General features: G+C 49.3%; 1 protein-coding gene across 1 annotated transcript in view; it reads right to left on the bottom strand.

Annotated features, from left to right (window-relative positions):
- Positions 1–566: 566 nt before the first annotated feature.
- ATP6V0D1 (ATPase H+ transporting V0 subunit d1) overlaps positions 567–13,031 on the bottom strand; it is a 33,885-nt gene continuing 21,420 nt past the window's right edge. The window contains exons 3-8 of the mRNA XM_059857252.1: positions 10,935–11,113; positions 7,927–8,006; positions 4,043–4,120; positions 3,281–3,457; positions 2,442–2,519; positions 567–1,924 (exon numbers count right to left, since the gene is read on the bottom strand). Coding sequence (XP_059713235.1) covers positions 1,763–1,924; positions 2,442–2,519; positions 3,281–3,457; positions 4,043–4,120; positions 7,927–8,006; positions 10,935–11,113 — 754 coding nt within the window. The 3' untranslated portion in view covers positions 567–1,762. The remainder of the gene's footprint in view (positions 1,925–2,441; positions 2,520–3,280; positions 3,458–4,042; positions 4,121–7,926; positions 8,007–10,934; positions 11,114–13,031) is intronic.

The following is a 13,031-nucleotide window of genomic DNA, read 5'->3' as shown; positions in this document are numbered from 1 at the left end:
AATGCTGCTCAGGGATGCCCAGCCTGTGGGCAGAGCTAAGCTGGGTCATGGCTGGCACCACACCGACCACTGTGGCAGGAGTCTCACATGCAGCAGCAGGTGCCACAGGTACTCCCAGAAAAGGGCTCAGCCTGCCAGGAGGTATTTGTGCTCACTCCCTGCTCCTCCCCAGCCCTATGCCAAAAGCTTTCTTTTACTTTGCTCTGACTCTGTGGCCCTGCTGGGGCAAGGATGGCAGCGGTGACAGTGCCCCACGTGGACAGCCCCAGGCACCAGGGACAAACCATGCAGCTCCCTAACCTTATGGATCATTCCCATAAGGCTGCATCCCTTAGCTCAGCAGCCAGCTGCACCCACAGACCAGGCACTGTCCTGGCTTGGGCTGGAAGGAGTACTCTGGGCCTCATGGGGTGGTACCACAACAATGCCTGTGGTAGAAACAAGTGTCCCAACTCACACAGAAACCACACCAGGCTCCACTACCACAACTACCAGATTCCATGTGACTGATGGATGCTCCACCTGGGGTTGTGGGAGCAGGTGCCCAAGTAAGCAGAAGAGCACAGTGCAGTAGGCAGATATTTATTGGTGTAGAGAGGGGATCACAGGAAAACAAGCTGCAGAGGTGACCACAGCACAAGCTGGGACAGAGCCACTCTCTCTTGATCCTTCCTCCCAACAGCATCCAGCGTGTTTCCTTCCAGCAAGGCGTGTCTGCTGCCATTGCACATCTCCCAGAACTCAAGTGCAAGTAGGAGCTAGCCAGAACAGAGCAGCAAAGAGCAGGGCTGCCACACCATGCCCACAGCTCGGCTCCCACCCTAGACCACAGATAGGCAGGGCCTGGGACATCCCTGCCCCCACCAGGGTGACTAAGGCTGCTCTGTCCCCTGGCCAGCTGTACCATACAGCTCCATGGCAGTGCCAATCCACCCTCTGCAGGGGAGAAGCCTGGATGTCTACCATGAAGGGGTACAGGCATCCACCATTGTCTGCAGAGCACAGAGGAGCCCCGGCTCTTGCATGGTTGTGTCAGTAAACTGCAAGCTGTGGGTCTCTACAGCTCTGAGGAAGGAGCTCAGCCAGCTTATGGAGCCCTGTCCAGGGCAGCAGGGAAACTGATGAGAGGCTGCTTCTGCAGACACAGAGAGGCTGCATGAGTGCAAACACTGCCAGAGTGGGAGGACTGTGCTCCACAAGCACTCTGGCTCTACCCTCACATTCCCACAGGCTCCATTCCAGTCCTGGCCAGGGTTGCTTGGTCTCTCCCAGGTCAGGGTTCACTACAAGGGGATGCAGGGATTGCACAGCAGCATGGGCTACGCTACAAACCACATTCTAACTACATCTCACAGGAACAACACTGAGCAGGAGACGTGCAGAGCACTGACAGAGGGCCCCCCAGCCATGGCAGACCTGACCCATTCCTCTGTAGCAGTGGGACTCCCTCAGAGGCAGCCCCCAGCAGCTCTATGAGCACAAGCACACAAAGCAATTAGTACAGGAACACTGTGACTACTGCATACACAACAGGAGACCCTCCTGCTGCACACGGCTAAGCCTAGACCACTGGTCCCCCTGGACATCTCACAGCACACACGACTCCAGCTTTTGAATAATTTAACTAGCAACTGTACAGTTTCCTCATTTGATCCAGTTCCACAAATGGCACATCCCTGGAGTCTGGACATGGGACAATTCAGGGAGTTAGGGGTCCCTCCGGACTCCAGGGGTGGGAGGGTTGGACAGGAGCAGAGCAGAGTTAGAAGATGGGGATGTAGTTGTCAATCTTGGTCCTGTGCCGCTGGGCGATGCACTCTGCGATCCACACAATGTTGCGGCACTCCTGCTCCTTCAGCTTCACGAAGGCGTAGAAGACTCCAAAGTGGAATTGGTTGAGGAAGGCCAGCTTGTTCAGCTTTACCTGGGGAAAGCCCAGAGGAGGACATGTCATTTATTCACTCAGATAGGAGGAGCTGGTCAAGGAGCTGCTTGGAAGGACCCATGACTTCCCAGCAGACTGGAAGGCTCTGCACAGGTATCCTGCTCTGCATCTCTCTAGGTCCTTGGGACAGTGCTAACCTATAGCACATGGCTTAGGACAGACTCTGACATTTCAAGGGGGAAATATTTATAACTCAGGTACCATAAAAGTCCTTATTTTCCATGTAATTACACTCTGGCTTTGCTATTGATGGACCAAATATCCATTAGCAGCCCCAAACATGCCTCCTCACACTGCTAGAATCTGTCTGGGTGAGACAACAGGCCAAGCACTATGCCAGGCCTCCATTCTCATGCAGGAGCAGAGGGCAAGCATGCTTCTCCTTCCCCCACACCCTGTTCATCCACAGTGCTGCTGACAGGGCAGTAGACCAGCTTCCTGACACCTGGAACTTTGCAAATGGCACATGTCAAGAAGCATCTCAGGGCTCACTCACCTCGTGCTCAAAGAACCTGTCTTCAAGGGTTTTGTCTCCAGGGTTGCTGCCAGCCCCTTCAAATAGCAGCTTGTACTCCTGCAGGAAAGCATTATATGAGGATATACCCTGTACCCAAGCTCAGCAGCACTTGAGGGCCTCCTGTGTCACAGATACTCCAGCCACCCTGTCAAGTCAGAGGACAGAAAAACCAAGAGTCCTGCCCTTTCTCCAAAATGTGCAGTTCTCCAAGGCATATCATTGCTTCGAGCCACAGAAAAAGGGGCATCAGGTACAGACCCCCTCCACGTACAGACTGGAGCGCTTGGGCCAGACCCCTGTGCCCACACACACAGGCTGCTCAGTAAGGGGACAGTGAGCTCTCTGACTCCAAACACGTCCCCAGCCATGCACAAAGTGTCTTGAACACAGACAAATCCAAATGTGTCCTCCCAGGTCAGCATCTCACCTTCAACTGAGCCAGAGCTCAAGGCTGGAAGTGGGGCAACACCACTTCTCACTGAAGATACATTTCCATTCCCAAATCAGGCAAGGAGAGCCTGTCACTGCTGCCACATCAGCACTTCAAGGGTTTGGTGGTAAAAAGCAGTCCCCACACCCTTGGACAGGGAACATTGTCTCCCAGTCACCCCTAAAATGACAGCCATGACTAAGAAGCCAATGACATCTCAGGCAAGCCAAGTCCTGCCCAAGCAGAGCACAGGACCAACAGCATCAGAGAAGACTGGCACCTCTCTCCCCAAGCTGTCAAGTCACAAGTTCCCCCAGATCCCCAAGAAGCTCTGATGCAGAGCAGGTTCTTGTACCAATCCCCACAGCCCTCACCCCAGAGCACTCACAGGGTAGTAGTCAGCAACGTTTTTGACTTGCTCGTAGTCATCTGCCCTGGCCAGCTGAGCCAGGCCCTCAGGGTAGAGCTTGCCACAGTGTGGGAACAGCTTGGCTCGGTCCTCCTTGGATAGCTCAGTACCAAATGAGTTGATGGTGATAATGAAGGCTCTCCGGTCAGCTTCAAACTGCGGGAAAAGAGTGGCTCATGCTGGGATGCAGTATCTTTACCAGAGGCTGGCAGATATCAGTGCTGCTCTGCACACAGCCACATCAGAGGGCAGCATGAGGAGGCTGCTGGGATGTGTACAGCTCTCCAGTGCTCAGCTAGGACAGGCTACAAGTGCAGGCTCCCAATATGCCCAGTACCTGGGGAGCATTCAGGTGAGGAAATCCCCATCCCTGGAACAAGCCAAATCCTGCCCAAGTCAAGGGGTGACTCTCACGTACTGCTCCCAAGTCCTGCACATCTTGCCACAGCAAGCTTTGGCACAGAGACAGGCTGACTCCAATAGCTCTGGTAGCACTCCTACGTGTCATCCACATGAGAGGATGAAGATGTTGCCACAGAGGCAACAAACATATCAGTACTCGGGGAAACAAAGTCAGACACAGACAGTATTCCCCAAGTCTCCCAGTGAGCAGGTCAAGCAGGCATGGGGATGCTGAGCACGAACTGGAGAATGCTTAACAACTGGAGACAAGCTGGGCTTGATCAGGGAGTGATGACCACCACTGTAATACCATCCAGCTATGGAAGTTTCCAGACTTACCTCCAGGATTGGGCACATGGCATCTGCCGTGGTACCTCCCAGTGTCTTGCAGAACTTGTAGAAGGACTCCAGGTAAGCCTGGAAGAGAGAGGGCAGATGAGCATTCTTCTACACAGCTTCATCTACTCCCCCACAGGGCCCTTCAGCACAGGACAGACAGCAGGCAGACTTTGCTTGCTTGCTCCCAGATACTCTGTAACACAGCACAGGCACTCTGGCCCCATGTGAACTTGCCCACACAAGGACTGTGCTTTCCCCAGGAGCCAGAGACATGAAGGGTTGTGGTTGGGTTTGTTCAAGTGACTGCATGAGCTTACTGTGGGCAAGATCCCCAGGCAGCAAGGTTAAAGCCTATTTTTCTCCTTTGAGTCGCCTAACTCATTTTACTGAAGTCTCACGTGGTTTCCTGACCCTGCTCTGGCCTCCACAAACATGCCAAGCCACACAACCATAGCTGCAAGACCTACACTCAGAAAGTAGCGCTGTGTAAGCAGAGTCAAGAGATGAGACAGGACATCTGTGAAAGAAACCAGCCACTCTCTCTAATTCTCTTTTCACACTGCGGCCACTTGGTCTCTATCCCAACTGAGGCACTGCAGAAAACACACAGCCAGGCACAGCTACTCTGCCTCCAGGAAATCCTTTGTGGAGATGTTCTGTAATCCATCTGGAAGATGACTCTGTCTCCCAAGGGGAGCCTAAGAAGGCTGTGGATAGCTAAAAGTATCGTTCAGCAAAAATGTTCTCAGAAGAAGTGATCAAATAATAAAACACCTCCCTGAGCAGAGAACTGCAACCAGAATCACTTCAAAGGGATGGAATAAAAGGATGCTGAGACACCACAAATCTCTGCTTTATCACAACAACTCTAGGACTTAAGATGGACCAAGAATGTACAAACTGGATACTCTCAGCCTCTGCACTAGGAAAGCACCTGGATTACTGTGTTCTGTAAATATTTGTTACCACACAGTGCAAGAGGACAATGCTGGGTGAGCATCACTCATCAAAGAAAGCCTCTCTAGCACTTGCCACTGCTCAGGTGGAGGAGAGCATAGAGCATGAGTCTGCAGTTACCACAGGAACAAGGACATGGATAATGGATGCCTTCTGAGGCTGACAGGAAAGGGAACATGGAGAAGAGATTCAGTCACTGCCTCTGCCCTTATGAGAGCTCATGCACAAACCTAAGGCTTTAGAAGCAAATACAGGAGAACTCAAAATCCAGCAGTGAATGAGGGATCCAATATCAGATACAAGGAACCAGTCTGTAAACAGCTGCACTGGGTGCCCCTTCAGTGACAGCAACTGGAAGAAAAACTTCAATGTCCTGAAGTCGTTCCCCAGGAAGAGAGGTGTCTGCCTTTAATCATCCTCAATGGGTCTTCCCTTTCATGAACCCACCCCCTCTGCCTCCTGCTAGCCTCACCTGTCCTCAAATCTAGTCTGAAGACAGGCCTGTGACGTGTCCATCCACATGGACTTTTCCAACATCATCTGTGGATACCAGCCTCCTCTGCCAGGTGAGGAATCCTAGCCTTTTCCTGCAGTTTTCTGCAGGAAAAGGCTCTAAACCCTCATACCCAAGCCTCTAAACGTGTCTGCCTAGCATCATCTCCTGTTTTGCTGTTCATACTCTGAGTGGAATGAGATAGTATCCAGGTCAAACACACAGATGCAGTAGCACAGCAATACTCATACAGTTCTTTCCTACTGTTAGGAATATGTTACTTTGTATAGAGACAATTGCTTAGGTAAATCATTACACAAGTTTCCAATTAGGAGTAGGAAAGAACAAGGAGACCCTCACTATACAAGCAGAGTTAGGGTTCCCTCCTGGCTTCTCCTATACACCACTCCACATTTATCCACACTGATTTGCCTGCTTTATTTTCTTGTCCAGTTGCAAAGCTCCTTCAGCTGGTTCCTACAAGAAAGTCACCAGCAAAGGCCAACAGTCAGCTGGCTTAACTTCAACAAGAGATGGAACAAAGGGAGTAAGCACTGAAGATAACAAGGCCAGCAATAAAGATAACAATGCCAGCACACTTCCATTGCAAGACTTGGCTGCTGACTGCATTCTACACTAAGCACTAACCATTTTTTACCTCTGTTCCCCATTTTAATCATATTTCCATTTGAGAACCTTCCTTGCTAACAAGAAGCCTTTGTAATAGCCTTCCTCCTATGAATCCTGCTCAAACCTTCTGTCAACACACTCACAGATTTCTTAAAAGCCTCCAGTATGTCTGGGAGATAGCACTTCCCCTTCCCATGCCAACCCCACACGAACGCAAACATCTGCCCCAGGCCTGTTGTGCTTTTCAGAGCAGCTCTCTGCAGATTTCAGACCTGATTTTATTTCTCTCATTTGCATTGTATTATACATTTTCCAGTCCCTGGGGAGAGAGGTAGCTTCAAGTAGTCTTTAAGCAGCAATCACCTTTTCCACCCCTTCATCCCTGTGATTTGTTACGGACAGAGCCCCCGTATTCCCCAGAAGCTGCTCTTTAGCAAGAACCAGTGCCAACACACACTGAGGCATTACAGGCACCTACATTTCCATTTCTGGGTAGGAAGAGCAGACTACAAAGCAGTATAGAGCCTCAAAAAGGATATGGAAAAGGACATGGCAGCTGGGATCTAAAGGGATACATCCCACCTCCCTCCCAACCAGTTTTTCCTGTGCCCACTCTGCTGCCAGCCTTCCCCCTCCTGCTTCACATTGAGACCTGTGCCCTGCAAGGCTGTGGTGTTTATGCACACAGGTGTCCCTCCCTGTTACAGCAAAGACCAGTACATGCCAGAGGCCACAGGCAGCTGGGCATGACTGCTGACACACCGCTCCTTATCCCTCCCTTTGCCTTCTTCCCTTCACGCCTGACCTGCTCTCTGCCTCTCCAAACAGGCCAGAGTTTTCTTGGGAAGAAGAGGTCACACCGACTGCAGGCTGGACGTGACCAGCCAAAACAAGATTGACAGATAAAATCTACATCCCACCCCTGATCCAGAGAGTCGAGATGGAGCGATAGCCACAGCCTGCACATAAACACATGCTTCAACACTGCCAGCTAAAACCAGACAGAGCCTGCAGAGGAAATGACAGCTCAGGACAAGGAGATCCTTAGCCCCCCTCCACATCTCTCTGCCAATACTCTCTCCAGCTTGCATCTTTCACACTGCTCTAACAAGAACATCTAAGCTCAACCACAGCCACAGAAGGCTTGAGCAGACAGTTGGAAGGTCTTTGGGAACGGCTCAAGACAGGGAGCGAAGCTGATGGGAGTCCTTCAACCAAGCTTAAGTTTAGTCACTGTGAATGCAGTTAACTGCACCTCTCAAACCCATATGGTAAGTGAGTAGACTTTTCTGCCTGCCTGGGACACGAGTAAATTCAAAGACACAACCTCTGCAAAATCTCTTACATAGACTCTTGAGAAAAACCTCTCTGCCCAGCTCTGGTGCCCCGACTCAGCAGAGCTGTGTGATCGGATGTCAGGCCCCTCCAGGAGCGTTACCATTACTTTCCAATGGATGCAAGTAGGTTTATCACCATGCCAAGAATAAATAGGGAGGTTTACATCTCCTTCCTTTCTTAGAAAGGAGAGAGCACTAGGACAAGAGGCAACAGGCAGAAATTGATGCACAGAAGTTCTACCTGAATATGAGGAAGAACTTTTTTACTGTGTGGGTGACCATGCACTGGAACTGTTTGCCCAGAGAGGGTGTGGAACCTCCCTCACTGGAGATATTCCAGAACCATCTGGACACAATCCTTTGCCATGTGCTCTGGGATAGTCCTACTAGAGCAGGGAGGTTGAACCAGATGACCCACTGTGGCCCTTTCCAACCAAACCCATTCTGCAACTCTGTGACTCATTTACCTTATACAGCGTGTTTCGAATTATTTCGATATTCATTTCATCCAGGTCCTGTTCAGATATGCAGTCTTGGAAGAAAGCAGCTGAAACAGAGCCAGAGACAGAGTTAGCACTGCCCTAACCAGAGCTGTGCTCAGCACTTTCCAGCCCCCTCAACAATACCAGGCAGAAGCACATCCTGTGTTGAGCTTGTCCCTCCTAGGCCTGGCCCTTATCTTCAGCAGCCAAATTGTCATGACTCAAAACCTCAGGCTCCACCATGGTTCCTTAGGCCATAATAATTTTTGGGGTTCTCAAATGAAAATCTTTCTTTACCACTTAGTCCCATGGTTTTGTTAACAGCCTATTCCCAGCAGAAATTCTCAGCTCTAGCCCCCAGTATCAGTGATAGAGAAGCCTGTATTTAAACATAAGCAGTCTCCAAACTGTTCCCAGGCGCAGGCACTTGGAGGTGACAAGGCAGCTTTGAACTGCTTGCTACAGCATTGCAGGAGTGCTTAAGCACCTGTGAGACAGAAGCTAGTGAAACACAAGGAGCTGATGCTTCTCCCTCCTTCTACAATATCTTAGTGGAGATTAAGAAGGTATGATGATGCCATGGCTCGTACAGCCCATGACACTGGTCATGGCTGAAGTCAGGAGTTGTTTCTCCTAGTCAAGTCTATCAGTCTCATTTTCCACTTCTTCCAAGGGCTTTTATTTCTCTAGCTGAAAGTTAGTAACAGGAGACAGAATAAATTACTAGGACTAGGTAGGATGTTCAGCCCTAAATACTTTGCCAGAGTACCACTGGGAGGGAGTTGGAGAAGTTGTTGCCACCTAAAGAAAACAGATTTCAGATCAAACAGGTGCTGCAAGCTGCAGATATAGATGGGTCTTTTACATCTACAGTGTAAATGCAAACGAGTGGTACAATAAAACCCATTGACAGGACTTCCTGACTTCAACTCTCACTCAGTAACCAACTTTGCTGAATTTGCTACAAAGAGAAATCTGATCTCTCTCAGCTTACACAGTACAGCTGTGGGTAACAGACACCACAGCCGTGCTGAGAACTGACCAGTGCTCTGCTCTGTGCAACAAACCAGCTGCAATGCAGGCTCACACCTCTGGCCTGCACCACTTTTATAGCATGAGCTGCCTAGAACGACAACAGTCACAGTGTGGGTCTGGAGGGTCCTGAACAGAGGTTAACATCTACAGAAGTTTCTTTGCTGCACCAGAGCACAACGCCACGTGTCCAGGGGAACGCTGCTCCCGATGGTTGGCAAAAATGCAAACAGAGTGTGCCAGGACTGGTTTTTACTGCAGGATGTGCTGGCCAGCTTGGAGAGCTAAGCAGTGGCTACTTCAGAGTAGCTGAGGAATGAGTACACAGCTATTTCAGTTCTTGGCCCTCCAATATCCCAAATTAGGCTTACAGCCCTGTTAACCTATGAAAGCCATTTGGGGTTAGGCATTCCCACCAAGCCACGTAGCTACTCAAGTCCTTTTAGGAGATAGAGCTGCTGTTTCTTTGCGTGTGGTCACTGGAAAGAGTGCAAGTTAAACAACTGAAGACTGCATGCCTGCTTGTTTAGGCAACACAGCTACTCCCCATGTTCCTCTGCTGAAGAAATGCCACACTGGTTGGTACACAGCCCCAAGGGCATGGCCAGGGCAAAGGTCTGGAGAAGCTAGCCCAGGCAGGGCTGAAGCAGGCAAAACCAACTCAGGTACAGTATATGAAAGCAAGAGGCAAAGACCCTCAATTACCAGCCATGTTGTCCAGAAGCATCTCAACACTGGCACAGGGCATTTTCACTCTGTATTCTGCTGGAAGCTTTAAGGTCTCTGAGAGATAATATCTCTGAAATACTCTGTTCTATCTTCTTGCCAAAATGGGAAGATTCCCACTTACTTGTGAGGAGGATTTTCTTCCCACACATCATCCCTACAGTGGGCTCAACTCAGCTGCATGCAGAGCCTCAGTTCTCCTGCTCTGTTGCTGCCCTGCCTTGCAACCCAGATCTCCTGAGGCAGGTTCTCCCTTCTCTACTGGGCACAAGTCATTTTTCCATGACAACTACTTCATTTGTCCCATTATTACACTGAGCATTTACAAAAGCACTTTCAGTTCCAAAGCCAACTATTTCTATCAAAGACAGCATGATGACTTAAGAGTGTTTTCTTCTTTCTAGCAACCCCAAAAGAATGACTAATCACTGACTCAGGCATATCTCATTACGTTTTTGCCCACAGATGCTAAACTAGAAAGTCACCTGTGACTACCTCCCCTACTACTGCAAAGACTTCCATATTTTCTCCAGAACCACTTCCTACACCTTTTATCTTTAAAGAGCAGATCTATCTGACTAGCTCTTCAAAAGACACTTGGTTTTAGCATAATGTGCCTCCTAAACAAGCCTGTAGCCCTGAGACAATGTACCTCAGTCCAGGATGCTGCTATACCATGAGTTTTAAAAGGCTTTTGGAGATTTCAGCTTTGTTTTGCTGTTGTTGTTTGGGTTTGTTTTTTGTTTACATAAAGGGCTTTTATTTAACTAGTGCTAATTTTAGTAGTCTCAGAACAAGATTGGGCATGTGCAGATCTCTGTAATTATCTATAAAAACCACATACAAGAAATTACCCAATGGTACAACTAAAAGTGCTAGAAATCAAGTGATTCATTCCAGCAGAAGACCCAATAGCCTTTCACTAAGGAAACTCAAGACCTGGCTCACAAAAACCAAATTGTCCAGCACTTTGCCCTACCACTGTGATGGCCTGGACACTGATTGAAGGGCACAGAGAGGTAGCTGGTCCTCCAGAGGAAAAGATGGCATAGGACAGACATAAACTTGACCTCAAGACCAGCCACCACAGACAGTACAGCCACAGCTGTGCATTACCCACCACTTTGTCTTCCTGGAGCACAACTTAGGCTTAGCTGGAGCTAGTTAGATTGGGAAGAAAGGGACATCTGCTCCACCACAGGCAGCTGAGAGGTATTTTGAACAGCTCCACTCACCCAGGGGAGTGTCCACCAAGATTGCATTGTAAAGCTCTGCAGGGGTCTGAGCAATGTTCACAGCTTCCATCTGCTCAAAACTTCCCAGAGGATGGCATTTGGGCACCAGCTCGGAGATGGAACGCTGGTGCAGAGTCCCAGTGATCAGCAGAATGACATTGTCAATCATGTAGCTGTACCTGGAAGAATGAAAGAGGAAGACTGAAACAATACATACAATATGAAACCCAGCAACAGGCACACATCATCTCCTCGTGAACATCTCCAGAAAGATGAACACTTCCCACAAAGAAGTACTAAGGCACCTCCTTAGCATCTGTTTATCATGCCAGCCTAGGAGAAGGCAGTCAGGCATAATCCCAGGGTGTGATTTATAACACAGCTGAACCACACCATCCGGGTACCACCTACCACTGAAGATCATTAGACTGGAACTGACTTCTGGAGGTCTCTGGCCCCATACCCTGCTCCAAGCTTGGCCAGCTCTAACTGCTCAGGCAAAAAGACTTTTGACTGTTCATATGAACTTGCAAGGATGTGTATCTCACAACCTCCCTGGGGCTCTGCTTCAACATCCAACCACACTTGCAATGAAAAGGCTTTCCCTAACGTTCCCCCACGGTCATTTGTCTACTGTTTCTCATTCTAACCCCACACACCTTCAAGAGGAGCCTGGCTACAGTTTCAGTGCCAGCAACACTTCTCCATCCTGCCAAGTGAAAGGAGGAAGGGTCACATTTCTGCCGCCTCACTCTATTCCAACAACAACAGGACTGGCAGCTTTGGCACAACCTTCACTCACACCCTCAAGAAACTACACCCAAGGTTTTTCACACCTTACACCAAGAGCTACAAACTTCTTCACATTAGCCCAAGTTATGACACCCCAAACCACGTTCTCCACTTATGTTGCTCAGGATTAGCAGATTCATTCTTTGGCACTGCAGCAATGGGACATTCAATCTGGAATCACGGTACCTGGCATAAGTTCCACCAACACAAGCCCTCTGTAGCCTTCCTCTCCAATATGTCCACTTTTCTCCTGCACTGAGGAGCTCAGAACTGGGCACAGAATGCCAGGTGAGGCCTCCCCTGAGCAAAGGAGAAAGAACACCTCCCAGTACTCCCAGAGCAGCCAGAGAAGAGAGACACAGCTAGCCTGAAGACTGGGAACACATGAAAGGCTGGTGGCCTTCTCCAAGTAGAAGGTCAAAGAAAGGGATCGACCCAGCAAGAACAGCAGTGATACTCTAGGCATCTTCACCACCAGCTAAGCCACAAGCCAACCAAGCTGAGTACCTGAAAAACATCAAGTGAGATGAGCGGGTTTTTTAGTCAGCAGAAGTTGCCTTTGCAAATATCCCTCAGTAGCACAGAGAAGAGGCACAGATGCTGAAGAGCAGAGTATGTGGCATTTTACACTCCCTTGACTGCACTCCTAGAACTCTGAAAAGTTAGATGATGCATAAGACCTGAAGAAGCTCCTTGGCAGGAGCTGCTTCAAAACAAATGAGATCAGGCCTGAACTAGAATGGCAAAAGGAGCTATGCACATCTGGAGTTGTAGAGAGTTAGGCTTCCCACAGGTACCTGAGTACTGAAGAAAGGGAACTTAAGGCCAGCATCCTGGGACCGAGGTGAAAACAGGCATGGTGAGGCTCTGGTGATATTTAACAGACTCACACTGGGATGCTGCATTTCCAAGCTAACAAAGAACAGCGCAGACCTGCTTCCCTTTAACCACATCAAAGGCAGGTAAGCAGAGCCAGTTAAAGGCAGATTTTGCTAGTTTTTATTAGATGGGCTTATTGCCTCTCAAATATGCTCAAAGGGCATGTCCATGAAAACATCAAATCCACACCTTAGTTCCTCAAACAAGTGCTGCTTTTTTCTCTCCACACTGCAAGGCTGAGTAATGCACCTCCTGGCCCTATGATTTTTGCAGAGCACTCTTCTGTTTTCACGGCCCGCCTTTCCTGGTTCAATCTAGAACCAGGGCAATCAGCACAAGCTTCATGTACTAGGAAACCTCCTTTTGCCCTCTAATCTGCAAGGTCATTATCTTCCCTCCTGTTTGTGCAGCTCTCACCATGGAGAT

The sequence above is a fragment of the Haemorhous mexicanus genome, chromosome 12, assembly GCF_027477595.1.
Source record: "Haemorhous mexicanus isolate bHaeMex1 chromosome 12, bHaeMex1.pri, whole genome shotgun sequence".
NCBI lineage: Eukaryota > Metazoa > Chordata > Aves > Passeriformes > Fringillidae > Haemorhous > Haemorhous mexicanus.
This window is presented reverse-complemented; position numbering and strand designations above follow the sequence as displayed.